This window comes from Neophocaena asiaeorientalis, unplaced genomic scaffold (genome assembly GCF_003031525.2).
Source record: "Neophocaena asiaeorientalis asiaeorientalis breed wild unplaced genomic scaffold, Neophocaena_asiaeorientalis_V1.1 scaffold170, whole genome shotgun sequence".
Taxonomy (NCBI): Eukaryota; Metazoa; Chordata; class Mammalia; order Artiodactyla; family Phocoenidae; genus Neophocaena; species Neophocaena asiaeorientalis.
In genome coordinates this window covers 1,173,703-1,195,749 of record NW_020172463.1, presented here as the reverse complement: position 1 = coordinate 1,195,749, position 22,047 = coordinate 1,173,703, and the positions used below count along the sequence as shown (strand labels likewise).

Genomic DNA, 22,047 nt, shown 5'->3' with positions numbered 1-22,047 from the left:
TTGGGGAGACTTCGAAGGTTATCTCCCACTTCAGGGCTTCGGCCCGTACGGTCGCCTCCGCCTCAACACGACTATTGTTCCCAAGTTCCCCACCCCCACCCCGGATAGGAAGTGATAGTCACATCCCCTCTGCCTTCGGCAGTGTCCCCTAGGGAGTCTGAAGTAGGCTTCCTTCAGGATAGCCACGCACCTCCCCACCCGTACACACACACGCGCTTACCCCCTCAACCTCAAGTTACGTTGACCCCAAAACCATCTCAAACCTGGGTCTCAAGAGACCAGAGATGGAACAGGGGTAAATGGAAATTGAGCAAACCACGAGAATGCTTAGCGACAGACCCTTTCCCATGCACCGGAGATAACTGCGAACCCAGGAACGGCAAACAGTCCTACCTTGCCCACCCCAGTGACCAGCTTGAGCAAAGGGACCCCACGAGTTAATTGCCACCTTAAGAGACCCGTTCCTCCCTCAGCCGCGACCCTCCCTGGAGGGGCAGTTGGATGGGGAGGTGAGGAGAGACGAGCCCCCCGGCCTGTACCTCATTCGCCTCCGGCTCCCGGCCCGAGAAACAATAGGTGGTCTCTGGCGGCGGTGCTGAGTGCGGGCTCGGCCGGGCGGCCTCTCCCTTCGCGTCCCGGACGCCGGCGGAGGGGGCCGCGATCGCGGGAGGAGAAAAGGCGGCCGAGGGGCGGAGGCGACCTCACCTCCCGCCGGCCTCCGAGTCCACCCGGCCTTGGGGCTGGCGCGCGCCCCCTCCGCCCCTCTCCTTACAGCCGCACACAAAGCGCTGGCGGCCCGGGCCGGCCGGGCGAGGCTGCAGTGGGCTCCGGTGCCGGCGAGAGGAGTCGACAGCGAGGGGAGGGACTCACCATGAAGTCCCGGGCGAAGTTGTCCTCCCCATTGTGGTCCGGACTCTTCATGGCCTGGACCCTCTGTATGAATTTCCTCAGGATCTCCACTTGCTCCATCCTCCCGAGTCCCCCCGGCTGCGGTCGCTGGCCCCCCCGCCGCCCTCCCGCCCGGCTCCCGCCGGCCCTAGCCCGGCTAGGAGTGGCTGGGAGGCGCTTCGACAGTCGGCTAAGAGACTTGACTCTACTTCCGGGGCGTGGTCCCGCCCGGGCTGCGCATAGGTTTGAGGAGCGGTTGTAGGAGGGAATTCGACACAGCCGGGCAAAAGCTACTCAATTGGAGTAGGACTTGAGTTGGAAACTGCGGTCTCACCGCCTATTAGTGGGAAAAACATATTTCTAGAGTGCTTCCGCCCGCCGCCAGCCATGGGCTGGGACTACAAATCCAGGCCGGCCGGAGTCCAGGAATGGGGCGGGGGAGGGCGGCGGTGGGAAGAGAGGCATGCTGGGAACTGTAGTAGTGTCATCTCTACGTTCGCCGCAGGTATGTCTTCATCTTAATGTTGAGGGCACTTAGACCTTGGCACTTTGGGGAATGGCTACAGCCAAGAGAAACGAAACGCTTCTTCAGTGATAGGACTTTTGCTTTTTGCACATCCGTCTAAACGCCGGCGAGTGAGCGCCTGAGATTCAGTTTGTCCTGGTGTGAATTGACAGGAATCTATCTTCTTGCCTTTAGATTCGCAGCACCTCAGAACTGAATAATATATTTTTCTCCGTAGAATGCATCTTTGTAAGTCTTCTAATAATCAGAGAAATCCGTCCCAGTCTAATTCATCATTTTACAAAGAAAGTGTTTGCGCATGGTCCCCCAGCATATTCCTAGCAGAGCCCAAACTAGAGCTCAGATCCTTTTGCTTTCACTACAACACCATATTGTTTCTCACAAAGGAGCGTAAACTTGTGATAATGTGACTGAGGTGAAGGACCTGATCCGTGGACTTCTTTTGGTCACTTAGACCCGCACACACGTTTTCTACAGATCAGATTGGTCAGGCAATTTGGTTAAAATAGGAAATGTCAGTGGTAGGCCCCTTTTCCCAGATGAATGTTTAGAAGCACCGTGAAATTTAGTGATAAACTTGAAGAAAATAGGTATGAGTAACAAGATCCAATTTCCTGTTTGTTTTAAAGAAAAATATTACTCTTTAAAATAATACAACTGACATATACCAATCTACTCTTCTTCTCAGAAATAACCACTTCCAGATGTGCCCTTCCAAGTGTCTTCCTATGCATTTATATACAGGTATGTGCATGTAAAAAGATACAGTTTTGTCCTGTATTTTAAAAATTCACTTAGAGGAATAGTTTAATTTCTAAGGTAAGCTTTACTTAAAACAAGGGTCTGGAGTATTTCACTTTAATCAGATTACTGAGACTCAGTTTCACTGGATATGAGAAAAGATTAGGATCTGGGTTTGATCACCTACCAGTATAGCTCACTGTAAGGTACCCTTTCCCCCCAGAACTAGGAGAGAAATTAGACGTGGGCTGAGAAATGGGCAGATGATTGAGGACTGCTTCTACTTTTGATATGTCAGAAGAATGTGCAAATCAGATGGTGATTGATAAAGACTATATGCTGGACAAGTTGTATATCAGGCTAGTGTCAGTCGGGTTACCTGTTTGAGTTATCAAAAGTGTTAGTTGTTTCAGTTATTGAGTCCTATTTTCGCTAGTGGTTTTGCAGTCTTTTTTTTTTAACTTTTCCTCTTATTGCAAGCATTTCTCTCTTTCTTGCAACACAAGTCTCTTTTGCGTTCTCAGCATCTACCTTTGGCATCTCATGTAGGTTAAGGAAAACAAAAGTAAAGTACCTTTATGGATTTCAGGTCTTTTGGAAAGTCTTTTTAATACATTTAAATCTTGTTTCAATCTACAGATATTTTTTGAGCACCGCAAAATAGGAGGGGTTGTGCTGTGTGAGGGCAGAGAGAGATACAAAAATATCTCAGAGGTGGTTTCTTCTAGACCTTACAGCTGTTTCAGGAGACAGGAAAAAACACTAAAATCTTGGCTACTGTAAGTTAATAAATGCCAAATGAGTGATACAGACAATGAGTAGTTTAGCAATTCTCAGAAGAGAGAATTATGAACTGGGTTGTCAGCATGAAGTAGTCACAGAGGACCTTGAAAGAGAAGTTAAATTAGGTTTGAATGGGAAGAAGAACTCCCAGGGAAGAGAAGTGACGAAACTAAGAGCATGAAGATAGCAAAGCAGAAGTTTGAAGCAGAACTTTTGTATATGTGTAAAGGCACTAAAGTAGACTAGGACTGGACTCTGGCTGAGGATTTGGACCTGATACTGTTGTCAGTAGGAGCCACCAAAGGTTTCTGAGTATAAAAGTGAAATTAGGAAAATATTAGTCTGGCCGCGTATGGTAAGTTGTGAAGTAATAAGGGAAGAGAATGGCATGAGAGCTATTGGGAGCGAATACATGACACGACAAAAGCTGAAACTAAGGTCATAGCACTGCAGTTACAAAGACACAGATGGAGGTGAGAGAGACTGAAAACTCACAGAACTCAGTGACTGACTTAGTGGACAAGAAAGAAGGTGGAATTTAAAAATGACTGAAATTGGATTGGAAAAGGTCAGGAAGTTTGACAGAACACAGGGCTGTGCATGGTATGAGCAGATGGGGACTTTGCACAGAAGGTGAGAGGAACTGGCACATCATCTTTGGAGGCAATTTGGCCATAAATGTATCAGAGTGGAAACGTCATGCATGCTTTGACTGAAAAATTTATAGGTAATATTTATAGCTGTGTACAAACATATATGCTTACTGCAGGCTTTTTTGTAACAGGGCAAGAGTGGAAACAATGTATCTGCCTATCAAAAGTTAAAAAACGGAATCACATATATATAACTAAGTCCTGTGAAGCCATTAAAAAGTGAAAAAAAAATCTGTATGTGTTGATGTGGAATAGGTTTCAGGATCTGCTTATTAAATGAGAAGAACTAGACACACATTGCGTTTATCATATTCTTCCATTTATGTAAAATGGAATGTGGATAAAATATGGATAAAATGCTTAAACATGCGTAGGATTTTCCTGAAGGATACTTCAAAAACTGTTAGCTGTGATCACCTCTAGGAGGGCCTTGAGGATCTTTGGTGGAGAGGGTACAACTTCCAGTGTGCATACCCTGTCATATTCTGAGTATTTTATGATGTGTGTACATTACTTTTCCAACAAAGTTAAATCTATTTGATTGAAAATTTTTTTAGACTTTCAATCCGGTCAATAGGAAGAATGGTGATATCTTTAACAGAAACACAAATAAATAAAAATGAAGCAGATCTTGTCTGGGTGATGCTTTAAAATGGCACAGCTGTTTCAGAATGTCCACCTACTTACACCACAGTTCTCAAGGAACACAACTGCCCTGCCCATTCACAGCCACAGCTGAGGGTTTGGGCACTTGACCCAAGTTAACCAACCCATGTGGACTGGCCAGCAGCCTATGGCCTGGTGTAGGAACATGATCTGGGAGTATCGGTCCTCACTGTGAAGAATCGGAACTTAGAAACCTAGAGGGAATAAGTCATTAAGCCGCAAGGGCAGAAGCTGAATGCCATGGGGTAGAATTAGGGATCTGACAAGCCGAAGCCTTGTGAGAAGAGTAGAAAGTATGGAGAATCTAGTTAGTCAAGAAAGGAGCATGAAGCATGCATGCAGAAATAGGTAGATATGTCACCTTATACCCATGTGGCCATGGGAGAGATGGGGAGAATCTCTGGAGCAACTTAACTTCTTCATAACTGTTTAGGACAGGTTCCATTGACATTTATTCCAGAAGTCAGTTCTGCTTTTCCTGAAACAGAATAGGGCAATAATAAAGAGCGTGGGCTCTGAAATGAGAGAGATGAAGATTCAAAAACCCACTCCATTTCTTACTCAGGGCAAATCACTTAACCTCTCTAATCCTCAGTTTCATCTTCTAGGAAAGCTGCCTGGTGCTGTCTTAAAGAGGTGTGTTTCAGAATTAGTGTACTACACCTTACACTTGCTTATAGAAAACACAAGAACTGGTTAAACAAAGAATTAATGATTTCCAGACCTTTTACTTTTTTACCCTGCGTCTCTTCTTTTGGCTTTTTTTCTGTTCACTGGCCACCTTTACTCAGGGTAAACACACGACGGATGAGAAGGAAGCCAAATACTGTTTTCAGAAATCACCCTTCTTAGTATTGCGATACTTTTGTGAAGGTTTGAGTGGGAGTTTAAAACTAATAATCCAAAAGAGGGTTCAGAATTATATACCTACTTCATATTCAGTATCCCTTCCCCTCCCAGCTCAGGTAGAAGTAATGCTTTATATCTATATAGAAATTTTAACTTCTGGAGTATTGTTACACCTGTTCTCTCATAAAAACTACCTTTGTTATGGCTTTCATGGCATTATAGCTCTTTGTGAGCTCTGTTTTTCTTTACAACCCTGGGAAGTAATTTGGCATCATTGTCCTCATTAATAGATGAAAAACTAAATAACACATGGGAGTGAACATGACTAGCTTATGTAAAAAACAAATGACATGCATGGCCAGAAGCCACAGATCCTGAGTTTCCAGCTTGTTGCATAAACCACTGAGTCACAAAACTTTTATACCTGTGAGACTACAGGTGAAGAGTCAAACCATTCCTAAGATTCTCCTAAAGTAGCACTTCTAATATTAACCTGTCATTTCATGCTACATTCCTCAGTCTTCTCCATACTCTCAAACTTAAGGACTCATAGCTGAGAAGTTATGGGAGCGTGGATAAGAAAGGAGGGAGGGAAATTCTTCTCTACTTCATTCCTGGTATTCTTTACTCCCTCATTCCTAGACCTAGTTACAGCAACAAAGCTGTTCACCATTTTTTTAATATGTGAGTTTATTGTTGAAATATGAAATCCATTTTATAGGGAACGGGGGGGGGAGGAGCATATCTTTTTAGTCTAGTGTAGTATGAGAGTTTTAGAAGAAAGGCATATAAAAATGGAGAGAAATTTGGAAAAGATGAAATTTTTAAAATAATATATATTTCTAAACTTAATATGTCAGAGTTTTTTTTCACACAGTACTCCCTGTTTATTCTTATAACACTACCCTAAAGTAAGCAGGCTGGATAGTATCATCTCCATCTTTATTTATGCATTAGAATGCTAGTAGGGATAGTAATGCCTAAGCTTAGAGAAATTAAATGATTTGCCCAAGGTCATATAGATGGCAGAACTAAAACCAAAACACAGGTGGTTCTGCACTCAGTGTTACACAACGAAGCCTAAATAGTGTAATAATAACTACTAACTGCAGGAGAATGCTGTAATTAAATACACTCTCTACATTTTCTATCTCATGTTTCTCATGCTGTTTCATTTAGCATTCGAAGAAAAATTAAAATTTTATAAGTAACTTCAAAGTCAGGTACTACCTGAGCATCTAATTACTGATCCTTTAACCTGATGACATTTAGTTTCTGTATTCAGGAATGGATGATCAACAAGGGCTGTGACATATGATTGCACCATAAATAAAATCCATACAGTATATTGGTTGGTCTCAGGTCCAACTATCAGCAAAAAGCCACAAAACAAGTAAAAAATCCCTTTCATTCAGTGACTGCTATTATTTTTAATTAAAAATAAATTGTTGGGGGGCTTCCCTGGTGGCGCAGTGGTTGAGAGTCCGCCTGCCGATGCAGGGGACACAGGTTCATGCCCTGGTCTGGGAAGATCCCACATGCCGCGGAGTGGCTAGGCCCATGAGCCATGGCCGCTGAGCCTGCGCGTCTGGAGCCTGTGCTCCGCAACGGGAGAGGCCACAACAGTGAGAGGCCTGCATACCACAAAAAAATAAAATAAAAAATAAATGAATAAATAAATTGTGGGGGCTTCCCTGGTGGCGCAGTGGTTAAGAATCCATCTGCCAATGCAGAGGACACAGGTTTGAGCCCTGGTCCGGGAAGATCCCACATGCCACGGAGCAACTAAGCCCGTGCGCCACAACTACTGAGCCTGTGTGCCACAACTACTGAGCCCGTGTGCCACAACTACTGAAGCCCGCGTGCCTAGAGCCCATGCTCCACAACAAGAGAAGCCACCACGACGAGAAGCCTATGCACCACAACTAGAGAAAGCCTGCGCACAGCAATGAAGACCCAATGCAGCCAAAAATTAAATAAATAAAATGGTGGACAGAGAAAGAGAAATACTGTATGATCTCAATTATGTGTGGAGTCTAAAACAAACGCATAGAAAAAAGAGATCAGACTTGTGGTTACCAGAGTCAGAGGGTATGGGGAGGGGGAATCAGAGGAAGGTGGTCAAAAGGTACAAACTTCCAGTTATAACGTAAATAAGTACTAGGGATATGATGTACAATATGATGACTATAGCTAACACTTATATAGGAAAATTGTAGGAGGAGAGTAAATCCTAAGAGTTCTCATCACAAGGAGAAAAGTTATTTTCTTTTTTCTTCTTTCTTTTTATTGTATTTATATGAGATGATGGGTGTTAGCTAAACCAATTGTGGTAATCATTTCACAATATATGTGAATCAAACCATCATGCTGTACACTTTAAACTTACACAGTGATTCATGTCAATTATTTCTCAATAAAACTAGAAAAAATAAATTGTGATTCCACTTATATGAGGTATCTAAAGTTGTCAAATTCATAGAAACATAAAGTAGAATGGTGGTTACCAGGGTCTGGGGGTGAGGGGAAAGGGCAGCTGTTTAATGGGTATAGAGTTTTGACTTGCAAGATGGAAAAGTTCTAGAGATCTGCTTCACAACAATGTGAATATACCCAACACCACTGAACTGTACACTTAAAAAGTGTTTAAGTGTTGCCTGGAGGGAAGCTTTATATATGCTTGGTACCCTGGTTTTTATGTCTGTTGCCCCAGTTTGGGGGTCTGCTGCCTGGGGAATGCCTCTTGATTCGCCTGGCTCTGGTAGCCATGGGGCTTGCATTTCTGGGTCCCATGGCACTGTGGCAATTGGAGAAATGGGCTTTGGCAAGTTACATCCCCAAGGCACTGTACAGATAGTGGACTGAGGCACACCCCCCAGCCTTTCTGTGAAGGAGGCCTCTTTGCTTGTCCTGGAGCTTCAGCCTGAGGGGCAGGCTTCAGGTTTGACCACATTTTGTGGCATATAGACCTGCTTTTAAGGAACATAGGGCTTGCCATGCCATCTGGGCTTTGCTCCAGTTCACTAATATCACCCAGGAAAGACCTTATACACTTGTCTGGAGCCCTGAGTTTTGCTAATGCCACTCAGGGACACCTCCAGATCTTATGGCTCTGGTGGCCAGTGGGGCTTACACTTGTGGTCCTACAGGAGTGTATATATTTGCATACATTGAAAAACTGATGCTTGAGGGTCTGGCTTCTAATCAGCCTGAATCTAGGTACTGAGATCCTCCATTTTGGGACACTGACAGATCTTGGCACAACCTCAACAACTAGGAGCTGTTAGAAATATAATAGTCTGCTTGGTCAAGCACAAAGATTTGAGAAACAAGCAAGAGGAAATGAGACGACAAGTTTTGTCTCCTACATGAGGCCACACCTTCAAGACTGGGAAAGGTGGTTTCACCTACTGTTAGAAACCAACACACAGAATCATGCAAAATGAAGAAATAGAGGAATATGTTCCAAATGAAAGAACAAGATAAACCCTCAGGAAAAAATACCTTAATGAAATAGAGATAAATAGTTTTTGTGATAAAGACTTTAAAGTAATGGTTGTAAAGATGCTCACTGAACTGGGGGGAAGAATGGGTGAACACAATGAAAATGTCAAAGAGATGGAAAATATAGGAAAGTACCAAATAGAAGTCATAGAACAGAGAGTACAATAGCTGAACTGAAAAATACACTAGCTGGGTTTAAGAGCAGACTAGATGAAGCAGAGAAAAGGATCAGTCAACTTGAAGATAGAGCAGTGGAACTCACCCAGTCAGAGGAGCACAGTGAAGATAGCTTAAGGGACTAATGGTACAACATCAAACAGACTAATATATCATCAAGCTCCCAGAAGGAGAAGAGAGAAAGGGGCAGAAACCTTATTTGAAGAAATAATGGCTAAATACTTCTCTGACCTGAGGAAGGAAACAGACACCCAGATACAGGAATCCAGAGTTCCAAATAAGAGGAATCAAGTAAGAGACCCACATACCAAGACACATTACACTTTAAATGTCAAAAATTAAAGATAAGAAGAGAATCTTAAAAGTAGCAAGAGAAAAATAACTTGCTACATACAAGAAAACCCCCATAAGGCTATTACCAGAATTTTCAACAGAAACGTTGCAGGCTAAAAGGGAGTAGCACAATATATTCAAAGTGCTGAAAGAAAAACACTTCCAACCAAGAATACTATACCTGGCAACAAAGCTCACTCATAAGTGAAGGAGGGATAAGGTGTTTTCCAGATGTGCAAAAGCTAAGGGAGTTCATCACCATTAAACTGGCTTTACAAGAAATGTCAATGGGACTTCTTGGACCTGAAAAGAAAGGGTGCTAATGAATAACAAGAACACATATGAAAGAGTAAATCTCACTGGAAAGGCAAATACATAGTAAAGATAGTGAATTAATTAATTACCTATAAAGCTAGTATGAAGGTTAAAGACAAAAGTAGTAAAAATAACTATGGTTACAATAGTTATAAGGGATACACAATATAAAATGATGCAACATCAAAAAATTAAGATGTGGCAGGGGGAGTAATAACAATGAGCTTTACAATTGGATCAAACTTAAGTTGTTTTCAACTTAAAATAGAATGTTATAGATATAAGTTGTTATATGTAAGCCTCATGGTAAACACAAAGCAAAAATCTATAGTAAATACACAAAAGAGAAACAGAAAGGAATATAAGCATGCCACTAAAGAAAGTAATCAAACAACAACCAAAGAGAGCAAGAGAAGAATAAAGGCACAGAAAGGAACTACAAAAACAGCCAGAAAACAATTAACAAAATGGCACTAAGTACATACGTTTCAATAATTACTTTAACTGTAAATGGACCAGATGCTCCAATCAAAAGGCATAGAATGGTGAATGGATTTTTTTTTTTTAAACATCCATCTATATACTGCCTACAAAAGACTCACTTTAGAGGTAGGGACTCACACAGACTGAAAGTAAAGGGATGTAAAAATATATTTTCCATGCAAATGGAAACCAAAAGAAAGGTGAAGTAGCTATACTTATATCAGACAAAATAGTCTTTAAAACAAAGAATGTGATAAGAGACAAAGAAGGGCATTACATAATGATAAAGGGGTCAATCCAACAAGAGATAAAACATTTTGTAAATATTTATGCACCCAACATAGGTCACCTAAATTTCTAAAGCAAATGTTAACATACTTAAAGGGAGAAATATATAGCAATACAATAATAGGGGACTTTAGTACCCCACTTACATCAATGGATAGATCATACAGAGAGAGCATCAGTAAGGAAACACATTGGCTTTGAGCAACACATTAGACCTGATAGACTTAACAGATGTTCACAGAACAGCCCATCCAAAAGCAACAGAATACACATTCTTCTCAAGTGCACATGGAATATTTTCCAATATAGATCATATGTTAGGGCACAAAACAAGTCTTGATAAATTTAAGAGGATTGAAATCATAACAAGCATCTTTTCCAACCACAATGGTATGAAACTAGGATTAATAACATGAAGAAAACTGGAAGATTTGCAAATATGTGGAGATTAAACAACATGCTACTGAACAACCAATGGGTCAAAGAAGAAATCAAAAGAGAAATAAATAAATACCTTGAGACAAATGAAAATAGAAATGTAACATGCTAAAATTTATAGCATGCAGCAAGAGTAGTTCTAAGAAGGAAGATCATAGCAATAAATGCCTTCCTCAAGAAATAAGAAAAGTCTCAAACAACCTAACTTTATTTTTTTTCTTTTCCATTATGGTTTATTACAGGATATTCAACATAGTTCCCTGTACTATACAGTAGCACCTTGTTGTTTATCCATTCTATATATAATAGTTTAAATATGCCAATCTCAAACTCCCAGTCCATCCCTGCTCCACTCCCCCACCCCCTTGGCAACCACAAGTCTGTTCTCTATGTCTGCAAGTCTGTTTCTTAAATAAGTTCATTTGTGTCATATTTTGATTCCAGGTATAAGTGATATCATATGGTATTTGTCAAGGAGCTTTACACCTCAAGGAGCTAGAAAAAGAAAAACAGACAAAACCCAAAGTTAGTAGAAGGAAGGAAATAACAAAGAATAGAGCAGGAGTAAATTAAAATGAGACTAAACAGACAGTAGAAAAGGTCAATGAAATGAAGAGCTGGTTCTTTGAAAAGATAAACAAAACTGACAAATCCTTAGTGAGATTTACCAAGAAAAAAAGAGGGAGCCCTCAAATAAATAAAATCAGAAAAGAAAGAGGAGATAATATAACCAATACCAGAGAAATACAAAGGATCATAAAAGACCACTATAAACAATTATATGACAACAAATTTTACAGCCTAGAGGAAATTGATAAATTCCTAGAAACATACAGCCAACCAAGACTGAATTACGATGAAATAGAAAATATGAACAGACTGATTACCAATAAGGAGATTAAATTAGTGATCAACAACCTCCCAAGAAACAAAAGTTCAGGGCCAGACAACTTCACTGGTGAATTATACCAAAAATTCAAAGTAAAGTTAATATCAATCCTTCTCAAACTCTTACGTAAAGTAGAAGAGGAGGGAACTCTTCCAAACTCATTTTACAAGGCCAGCATTACCCTGATCCAAAATCAGACAGGGATACCACAGGAAAAGAAAATTACAGACCAATATCCCAGACGAACATAGATGTAAAAATCATCAACACAATATTAGAAAACCAAAATCAACAGTACATTAAAAGAAATCATACACCACAGTCAAGTGGGATTTATTCCAGGGATGCGGGGTGGTGGGGGCTGGTTCATCATCCACAAATCAGTCCATGTGATGCACCACATTAACAAAATGAAGGATAAAAATCATATGATCATCTCAATAGACGCAGAAAAAGCATTTGCCAAAATTCAAGATTTATTTATGATTTAAAAAAGCTCTTAAAAACTCTCAACAAAACAATTATAGAAGGAATATACATCAACATAATAAAGTCCCTATGTGACAAGACCACAGCTAACATCATACTCAGTCGTGAAAAGCTGAACATTTTTCCTCTAAGATCAGGAACAAGTGATGTTCCTTGTTCAAGTGGAACAAGAATGTTCACTCTCACCACTTTATTCAACATAGTATTGGAAGTCCTAGCCAGAGCAATTAGGCAAGAAAAAGAAAAGGCATCCAAGTTGGAAAGAAAAAAGTAAAACTGTCACTGGTTGCAGATGATATGATATTATACATACAAAACTCTAAAGACTCCATCAAAAAACTGTTAGAACTAATCAGCAAGTTAAGTAAACTTGCAGGATACAAAATCAATACACATTTCTCTACACAAATAATGAACTGTCAGAAAGAGAAATTAAGAAAACAATCCCATTTACAAGTGCATCAAAAAGATAAAATACCTAGGAATAAATTTAACCAAGGAGATGAAAGACCTGTATATTGAAAACTGTATATTGAAACCTGTATATTGAAAACTACAAGATGTTAATGAAAGTAACTGAAAAAGACACAAATAACTGAAAACATATTCCGTGCTCATGGGTTGGAAGAATTAATATTGTTAAAGTGACCATTCTACCCAAAGCAAAGCAAATTCAATGCAATCCCTATCAAAATTCCAATGGCATTTTTCACAGAAATAGAATAAACAACCCTAAAATTTGTATGTAGCCATAAAAAACCCTGAATAGTCAAAACAATCTTGAAAAAAAAGAATAAGGCTGGAGACATCATACTCTCTGATTTCAAACTACTCCAAAGCTATAGTAACTAAAACAATATATTGACATAAAAAGACACCTAGAGGGCTTCCCTGGTGGCACAGTGGCTGAGAGTCCGCCTGCCGATGCAGGGGACACGGGTTCGTGCCCCGGTCCAGGAAGATCCCACATGCCGCGGAGCGGCTGGGCCCGGTGAGCCCCGGCCGCTGAGCCTGCGCGGCTGGAGCCTGTGCTCCGCAACGGGAGAGGCCACAGCAGTGAGGGGCCCGCGTACCGCAAAAAAAAAAAAAAAAAAAAAAAGACACCTAGATCAGTAAAACATAATAGAGAGCCCAGAAATAAACCCATGCATAAGTGGTCAATTAATTTACAATAAAAGAATCAAGAATATACAATGGGGAAAGGACAGTCTCTTCAATAAGTGGTTTTGGTAAAACTGAACAGTCACATGCATAAGAATGAAACTGCACCTCTGTCATAGACCATCCACAAAAACTAACTGAAAATGGATTAAAAGCTTGAATGTAAGGCCAAAAACCATAAAACTTCTAGAAGAAAACAGGCAATAAGCTACTTGACATAGGTGTTGGTGATTTTTTTTAAAAATATTATTTATTTGGCTGTGGTGGGTCTTAGTTGTGGCAGGCAGGCTCCTTAATTGCGGCTCGTGAGCTCCTTACTTGTGGCATGCATGTGGGATCTAGTTCCCTGACCAGGGATCGAACCCGGGCCCCCTGCATTGGGAGCATGGAGTCTTAACCACTGCGCCACCAGGGAAATCCCCAGTGATGATTTTTTGAATCTGACACCAAAAGCAAAAGCAACAAAAGCAAAAATAAACAAGTGGGACTACATCAAACTAAAAAGCTTCTGCATAGCAAAATAAACCATCAGCAAAATGAAAAAGCAACCTACTGAATGGGGGAAAATATTTTCAAATCATAGATCTGATAAAGGGCTAATACCCAAAAATATATAAAGATCTCATACAATAGCAAAAAACAAAGAGTCTGATTTAAAAAATGGTCAGAAGATCTGAATAGACATTTTTCCAAAGAAGACATACAGATGGCCAACAGGTACATGAAAAGGTGTTCAATATTAGTAATCATCAGGGAAGTGCAAATCAAAACCATAATAAGATATCACCTCAGACGTTAGAACGGCTATTATTAAAAAAGACTAGAAATAACAAGTGTTGGTGAGGATGTGGTGAAAGAGAAACTCTTCTGTACTGTAGGTGCGAATGTTGTAGCTGCTATGGCAAAACACTATGAAGTTTCCTCGAAAAACTAAAAATAGAACTACTGTATGATCTAGCATTTCCACTTCCGGGTATTTATCTGAAGAAAATGAAAACAGTAATTCAAAAGATATATGCACCCTCATGTTCACTGCAGCATTGTTTAGCCAAGATATAGAAACAACCTAAGTGTCCATCGATACATGAATGGATAAAGAAATTGTGATATATATGTAATGGAATATTATTCAGCCCTAAAAAGAATGAAATCTGCTATTTGGGAGAACACGGATGGACCTTGAGGGTATTATGTGAAGTGAAACAAGTGAGACAGGGAAAGATGAATACAATACTGTGTGATCTCTCTCATACCTGAAAAAAAAAAAAGTTCATAGATGCAGAGAACAGACTGGTGGTTGTCAGAGGTGGAGGGAAGGTGTGGGAGAAATGGTTGACCTGTTTTATTGTTGCTTTTTTTAAATTTAAATAAATTGTTTTTTTTTAAGTGACTAAGAAGGTAAATTTTGTATTATGTGTTTTTTGCCACAATATAAATAAATAAATTGTATTTCTTGGGATGATAATAAAGTATTGGAGATGAATAATGGTGGTGGTTGTACAACAGTGTGAATGGACTCAATGTCACTAAACTTCATACTTCAAAATGGTTAAAATGGTAAATTTTATGTTAGGTATATTTTACCACAGTAAAAAAGATAAATAGTAATAAATTTTATTTAAAGTGCCAGTGTGATTTTATCACTTTCATTATTCTGTGAAAAACTTTGCATTTCACGTTTCTGCATAGGCCACTCTAAAGCTAAGATTTCTTTGAGCCTCTCAGTTATTTAACTATAGTTAAACATAAATAATTTGTATTGTTAGGGAGCTATTCAAATCTCAACTAAAATCTGTAGAGGCAAATTTCATTTCCAAGACTCATCGTAACGTTATGCAAAAAATCTTTTAGTGCCCACAAGACACCTTACATGCATATTATGTTCCATTCAGTGAAATCACTAGATGATTACCTTACCTCATCAGTGACTATCTCATTTCAGGATACCCATTTTGTAGTTATATTCAAATTCATTCAGTAGTTGAAAATTTGTTTAAAGGCATTTACTGTTAATAGCTAGTTACTCATTTTTGTTTTGTTTTCAACTAATAAACATTCAGTTTTAAAATAATTTTGAAATTTCCTTTTAATATGTTCTAACAGTTACTTTTTAAAAGTAAACTTTAAAAATTATTTATTTTATTATTTTAAAAAATATTTATTTATTTATTTGGTTGTGCCGGGTCTTAGTTGCGGCAGGCAGTCTCCTTAGTTGTGGCATGTGAACTCAGTTGTGGCATGCATGTGGGATCTAGTTCCCTGAGCAGGGATTGAACCTAGGCCCCCTGCATTGGGAGCATGGAGGCTTAACCACTGTGCCACAGGGGAAGTCCCCAAAATAATTTATTTTAAACTTTGTTGTACATATTTCTTTCTTTTTCAAAGAAATAAGCTATGTAATTTATCAAAACAATTATTATCTACCCTCTCCTTATCCATTTTTAAGTAGTCCCATTATTTCAAAATTCAAGTGAAATATTTGCTTATACCTTTCTTTAAATACTAAGTTGTCTCCTAGAGATCTTTCACTTCCTTTTCCTAGTTGAATGTTTGATATTTAATGTTTCTTCAGTAGATTCCACTTTGCTCTCTTTCTCTAATTTTCCCTGACTGATCTTTATGTTGCATGTTACATAAAGACTATTTTAAGTATATTCATAATATGTCACAAATCCAGTATCATACGTCACATAAATTGTACTATGCAGTGGTTTTTTTTCTGGTGAGCAATTTGTGAGGCATAATATTAATTATGCAATGCTTTTAACAGCTAAACTTTTAAATTGTGTATTTGTGTGTGGGGGGGGAGATATTTATGATTTACACTAAAGCACTCAGCTGCCCAGGCAGCCCTTTTATTCATTCTCAGTCAACTCCCACAGCTCCTGAAGCCCTACACCCTACTTCCTCATTCCTAGAGAAAATAGAAGTTACCTAGTTTCAACTTACCCCTTTCCAAGTGAAATTTGGAAATCACAATATCCCATTCTCATTTGTTTCTCTCCAATATTAGGTTTCTTAATTCTCTCCAAAGCTAAATCCTCTCCCTGTGATCCTCTCCATTCTTTTATCTCTTCCTAGTCTTGCTGTACAAATATTTCCTCTCCGTTATCTGTCTTCAGTCTTTCCCTCTCCACTGACTCCCCTTATCCTACTAAATGCTCAGGACTCCCACAAGCTACTGCACAGGCCCATTTATTGCAACCCACAACGCTCTGACTACTGGCACATTTCTCCTAAAAGGACCTCCTAGTTGCTAAAATCAATGACCTCTTAGTTTACAGCCAGCTTAATCTTTCCTTGGCTTATGACCCTTTTCAATAAATATCCTTCTTCCTGAAATCCTCGCCTTCCTTAGTTTTGCTTTTAAGTTGAGGTGAAATTGACACAGCATAAAATTAACCATTTTAAAATGAACAATTCAGTGGCACTGAGTACATTCACAGTGCTGTGCAACCACCACCTCTGTCTAGTTCTAAAACATTTTCATGACCCCAAAATGAAACCCTGTACCTGTTAAGCAATTGCTGCCCACTCCTCCAACCTCTCAACCCCTGGCAACCCTGAATCTGTGTTCTGTCTCTGGATTTACCTATTCTGGATATTTTATATAAATGGAATCATACAATATGTGATGTCTTGTATCTGGCTCCTTTTTTTTTTTCCTATGCTTTTGATTACGTTGGATACCTCATATAAGTGAAATCATACAGTATTTGTCTTTTTGTGACTGGTTCATTCTTCTTAGCATAATATCCTTAATATTCAGCCATGTTGTAGCATGTGACAGGATTTTCCTTCCTTTTTAAGGCTGAATAATATTCCTTTGTATTTACCTACCACATTTTAAAAATTTATTCATCCAAGGACATTACGCTGTTTCCACATTTTGGCTGTTGTGAACGGTGCTGCTATGAACATGTGTTTACATGTATGTGGAGCAATATCGCTAGATCATATAGTACTTCTGTGTTAAACTTTCCGAGGAAGCACCAATGTATTTTCTACAGTGATTGCACCATTTTATATTCTCACCAGCAATGTACAAGGGTCCCAATTTCTCCATATCCTTGCCAACACTTGTTATTTTCCTTTAAAAGATTTATTTTGCTAATTTTTAGCCATCATAGTGGGTGTGAAGTTGTATCTTGTTGTGGTTTAGTTTGCATTTTCTGAAGATGAATGTTGTTGAGCATCTTTTCTTATGTTTATTGGCTATTTATATGTCTTCTTTGGAAAAATTTCTATTCATGTCTTTTGGCCACTTTTCAGTTGGGTTCTTTGTCTCTTTGTTGCTGAGTTGTAATTTTTTTTTTTTTTTTTTTTTTTTTTGTAAGAGTTCTTTAGATCTTCTAGTTACTAGACCCCTGTCAGATATATGAGTTACAGATGTTTTTCTCCCATTCCGTAGGTTATCTTCTTCCTTCGGTTTTAAAACACTGCTGTCTGCCTAGCTCTCTTTCAAGCAATAAATTTATTCAGTAGGATAATTTTGAGCACCCAGTATATTGTTAGTCACTGTTTTAGGTAGTGGCAATAAAAATACAAATATTGGGGCGTCCCTGGTGGTGCAGTGGTTGAGAGTCCGCCTGCTGATTCAGGGGACACGGGTTCGTGCCCCGGTCTGGGAAGATCCCACATGCCACGGAGCGGATGGGCCCGTGAGCCTAAAAAAAAAAAAATATATATATATATATATATATATATATATATACAAATATTGTTTAATCTCTGACAACTTTTTATTTTTTTCACTGTCCTCTATATTTCTTTTAATGCCTTAGTGTGAGCATTTTCTGGAGTTATGTTGCCTTCTCTGCAGAGGCTTCTTGCCCCTTTCTTTTTTCCCAGAAAAAGCCTATTTAACCTTCAGGGCACAATTTTAACATCAGTCTCCTGGGAAGATTCTGTGATTTCACCAGGATGAATCGATTACTCCTTCTTTGCTCCTGTAGCACTTTATACATTTAACACAATATTATAGTCCTTACGTTGCTTTATAATTGTTTATGTGATATGAGCTAGGATATGAGCTCTTTAATGTAGGGATCTTATCCTCATAGTTAATAAATCTCTCCCAAGCTCCCAAGCTCTCCTTTTTTAACTTTTCATTATGGAAACTTCTAAATTTATACAAAAATAAAGAGAACAGTGAAATGAATCACCATTACTCATCTTTCAGCTTTGACAATTATCATCAAATGGCCAATGTTGTCTCATCTAAATCCCTTCCATACTCTCTCTCCACTGTATTATTTTGAAGCAAACCTGAGAAATCATTTCATTCAAAAATGCTTTTCTGATTTTTTTGTTGTTGTTATAAAGTTCTTATTTATTAAAAAAAAAAAAAAAAAAAAGTACTTATTTATTTATTTTTGGCTGCGTTGGGTCTTCGTTGCTACGTGCGGGCTTTCTCTAGTTGCAGGGAGTGGGGGCTATTCTTCCCCGCGGCACATGGCCTTCTCATTGCAATGGCTTCTCTTGTTGTGGAGCATGGGCCCTAGGTGCTATGGGCCTCAGTAGTTGTGGCTCGTGGACTCTAGAACGCAGGCTCGGTAGTTGTGGCGCAGGGGCTTAGTTTCTTCGCAGCATGTGGGATCTTCCCGAACCAGGGCTCGAACACGTGTCTTCTGCATTGGCAGGCAGATTCTTAACCACTGCGTCACCAGGGAAGTCCCTTTTCTGATATTTTTAAAGGAAAGATTTGAACATTACGTATAAAACTTCAGTGTACGTGGAATCAACTAACTAGAACTCTCTGTTAACTGTCCCCCAATTTTAAGAGAACAAGACAAATCAAAAGAAATTATCTGTGATCTCAAAGCCTAAACAATTCGATTTAGTAGGTTCTAATCTTACAGCAAAACCAGAATAATCTTCTGAATTTCTACACTTAGAAAAACTCTCAGATGACAAGCTAACGTTCATTACACTGAGCTTAAAGGTATTGCAAGATCTAAATTATCACAGAAACAGCCAAGGTAAAGTATTTCACTTAGACAAGAAATATAGATTTTTATGGTAAACTTTAAAAAAAAAATTTTTTTTGTTAAATCTCATTTTACCAGAAAAATGTTTCATTATATTTAGATATAAAATGACACAGCTAGGACCACAAAGTGTTTTTTAATTGCATTGCATAATGAAGTACGGAGTGCTCTAGGAGTATGGTTAAGAATATTGAAAATTACTACTCTTCTTTTTTTTTTTTTTTTGGCTTTGTTGGGTCTTCATTGCTGCGCTGACTCAGTAGTTGTGGCGCATGGGCTTCGTTGCTCCGCGGCATGTGGGATCTTCCTGGACCAGGGCTCGAACCCATGTCCCCTGCATTGGCAGGTGGATTCTTAACCACTGCGCCACCAGGGGAGCCCCACTACTCTTCTTTTAATCTGAGAAACATTTTTTTGAGTTCTTTCTATTTCCTACATTACCTTTGGTGGCTCTGTTGGAAACTTGTGAAGGTCTTTTCTGATACATCTTATGATTACCACTTTGCTAAGCTACTATCATCTCTTGTCTACCTTTCATGATAGTCTTCTAATTGGTTTTTCTGCATCAGCCCTTGCCTGCCTCTGCTCCAAAGGTGAGAACAGTCCTTTTTAAAACATGTCAGATCCCATCACTCCTCAGCTCGTAACCCGCTAGTGACTTCCTGTCCCACTTAGAGACAGCGTGCCATATTCTCAGTGGATGTGGTATTACTTACTAGGGTCTGTTTTGGAAATTTGAGGCAAGCCTTTTGGGATGTACCATGATTGAGTGGCATTTAGTATGTTGGGGCCTGCTAGTCCATCCTACAGATTCCCTTACCGTAAAGAATCATCTCTCACCCTGTATGATGTTTAAAAATCAATTTTAGAGGTATAATTTGTATAAAATAAAATAGGCCATTTTAAGTGTGCAGTTTGATCAGTTTTGAGAAATGTATACACCCGTGGAACCACCACAAATCAAAGTATTAAAGCATTCCCATCACCAGGAAAAGTCCCCTTGTGTGTCTTCTACATGACTCTTGGATATCCTTTGGACATTCTTGAAGGTGAAAAACCTGTTTATGATGATTTGAGCCTAGAACCTAACTCCATTTATATATAAATACAAAATATTTTTTGCGTGATTTTAATGTACACTTGATCTTCCAGAAGTGCAACTATCATAGAAATTGAGGGAAGATGACACTCTAGAGTGTTCAGAATTTTACCAGAGGTTTGTCATTTAGAAAGTCATGTTAGAGATTACATCAGCATCACCATTTGTGACATTTGAGGTTCCAAGGAAACACTCCTTTATTCTGCATTTGTAGCTGCCGCATTTATGGTGATTATAAAGGTGACATCTTTCTTTATGTTTTTTACAGTGTTCATGTCTGAACATTTACATATTGAAATAGATTTATTTTGTTATAGATTACTTTCATTTAGTTCTCATTTATATGACAGGTTCAGTATTATATTGATTCTTTTGAAGTTAGGTGTGTAGATAAGTTGTATCATTTGTGAGGTTAATTTCAGGATAGTAAGGGAGGAGTATAAAATATTTGTTATAAAAAGAGAGTGGGGACTTCCCTGGTGGCGCAGTCATTAAGAGTCTGCCTGCCAGTGCAGGGAACACGGGTTCAAGCCCTGGTCCAGGAAGATCCCACATGCTGCGAAGCAACTAAGCCCGTGTGCCACAACTACTGAGCCTGCACTCTAGAGCCCGTAAGCCACCAACTACTGAGACTGCATGCCACAACTACTGAAGCCTTCGCACCTAGAACCTGTACTCTGCAACAAGAGAAGCCACCGCAATGAGAAGCCCGCGCACCGCAACAAAGAGTAGCCCCTGCTCGCCGCAACTAGAGAAAGCCTGTGGGAAGCAACAAAGACCCAATGCAGCCATAAATATAAATAAATAAATAAATAAATAAATAAAAGAGAGCGTTGGGCCTGTCAGATTGGAGAAGAACTGTCCTATATATTTCAATCCTGTCTCTTTCCTCCCCTGGATTACCACTCTGATTGAATCTACTATTTACTATTCTCCTCGATGCTCCCTTGCTCTAGCTACACAGGCCACTGGCTTCCCTGCTGTTCCATGAAAGTTGCAGGCACCTCTGGACCCCTGTCCTCATTTGCTGTTTGTTTCCTCTGCTGGAATGCTCTTCTGCCACATATCCACATGGCCCACTCCCTCGCTTTCTTCAGCTTTTTGCTTAAATGCCACTTTCTCAGTGAGGCTTTCCCTGGCCGCCCTGTTTTAAATTGCATCTCTACCCCTCAGTACTCCTCATGTCTCTTCCCTGCTTTATTTCTCTTACAGAACTTATTAGTCTCTTGACAGGCTTACTTATTTATTTTTTTTGTCATCTGTTGACCTGCCCTATGCCCTCTCCCCCGCACCACACTAACATCTAAATTTTATGAGGACAGGTGCAAAATGTGCGTTGGTGCTGGTGAAAAGAAAGTCGTCCAGTTCCCCAGCAAACTGGCATTTGTTTTGATATGCTACATAGTCATCCCTGGGCTCCCTTCTTATCTTCCAGCCTGGTATATTGTACTGGCTTCCCCAGCCCTTAGTCGTATTTATAAAGGCAGCAGCATCCCTAGAGTTTAGAATAGTGGCCAGCACACAGTAGGTACTCAATAAATATTTATTGAATGAATGACTGTCTTTAGAACTCCAAGAGAGGTGTTTTTGTTTGATTTTATTTGAAAGTTTGAAGCTTTAAGTATTTTTAGTTTTATATTAACATGGCTTTCTAGAGAGTAATACAAAGTATATTACCTAGAGATGTACCATTTACATTCTCTTATGTTGTAAAGGTTGGTTGATTCATAATTAGTTCTCTAAAGGTCCTATTGTATTCTTTTCCTCATTAAGAA

The 22,047-nt window shown here is 39.4% G+C and overlaps 1 protein-coding gene across 3 annotated transcripts in view; it reads right to left on the bottom strand.

Annotated features, from left to right (window-relative positions):
* PTPN12 (protein tyrosine phosphatase non-receptor type 12) overlaps window positions 1-1,019 on the bottom strand; it is an 86,198-nt gene extending 85,179 nt beyond the window's left edge. The window contains exon 1 of one of the 3 annotated variants that reach the window (XM_024738079.1): window positions 871-1,019. In XM_024738079.1, the coding sequence (XP_024593847.1) occupies window positions 871-969 (99 nt within the window). In that variant the 5' untranslated portion in view covers window positions 970-1,019. The remainder of the gene's footprint in view (window positions 1-870) is intronic. The other 2 variants (XM_024738081.1, XM_024738080.1) reach the window with 2 other exon arrangements.
* Between the last annotated feature and the right edge of the window lie 21,028 nt (window positions 1,020-22,047).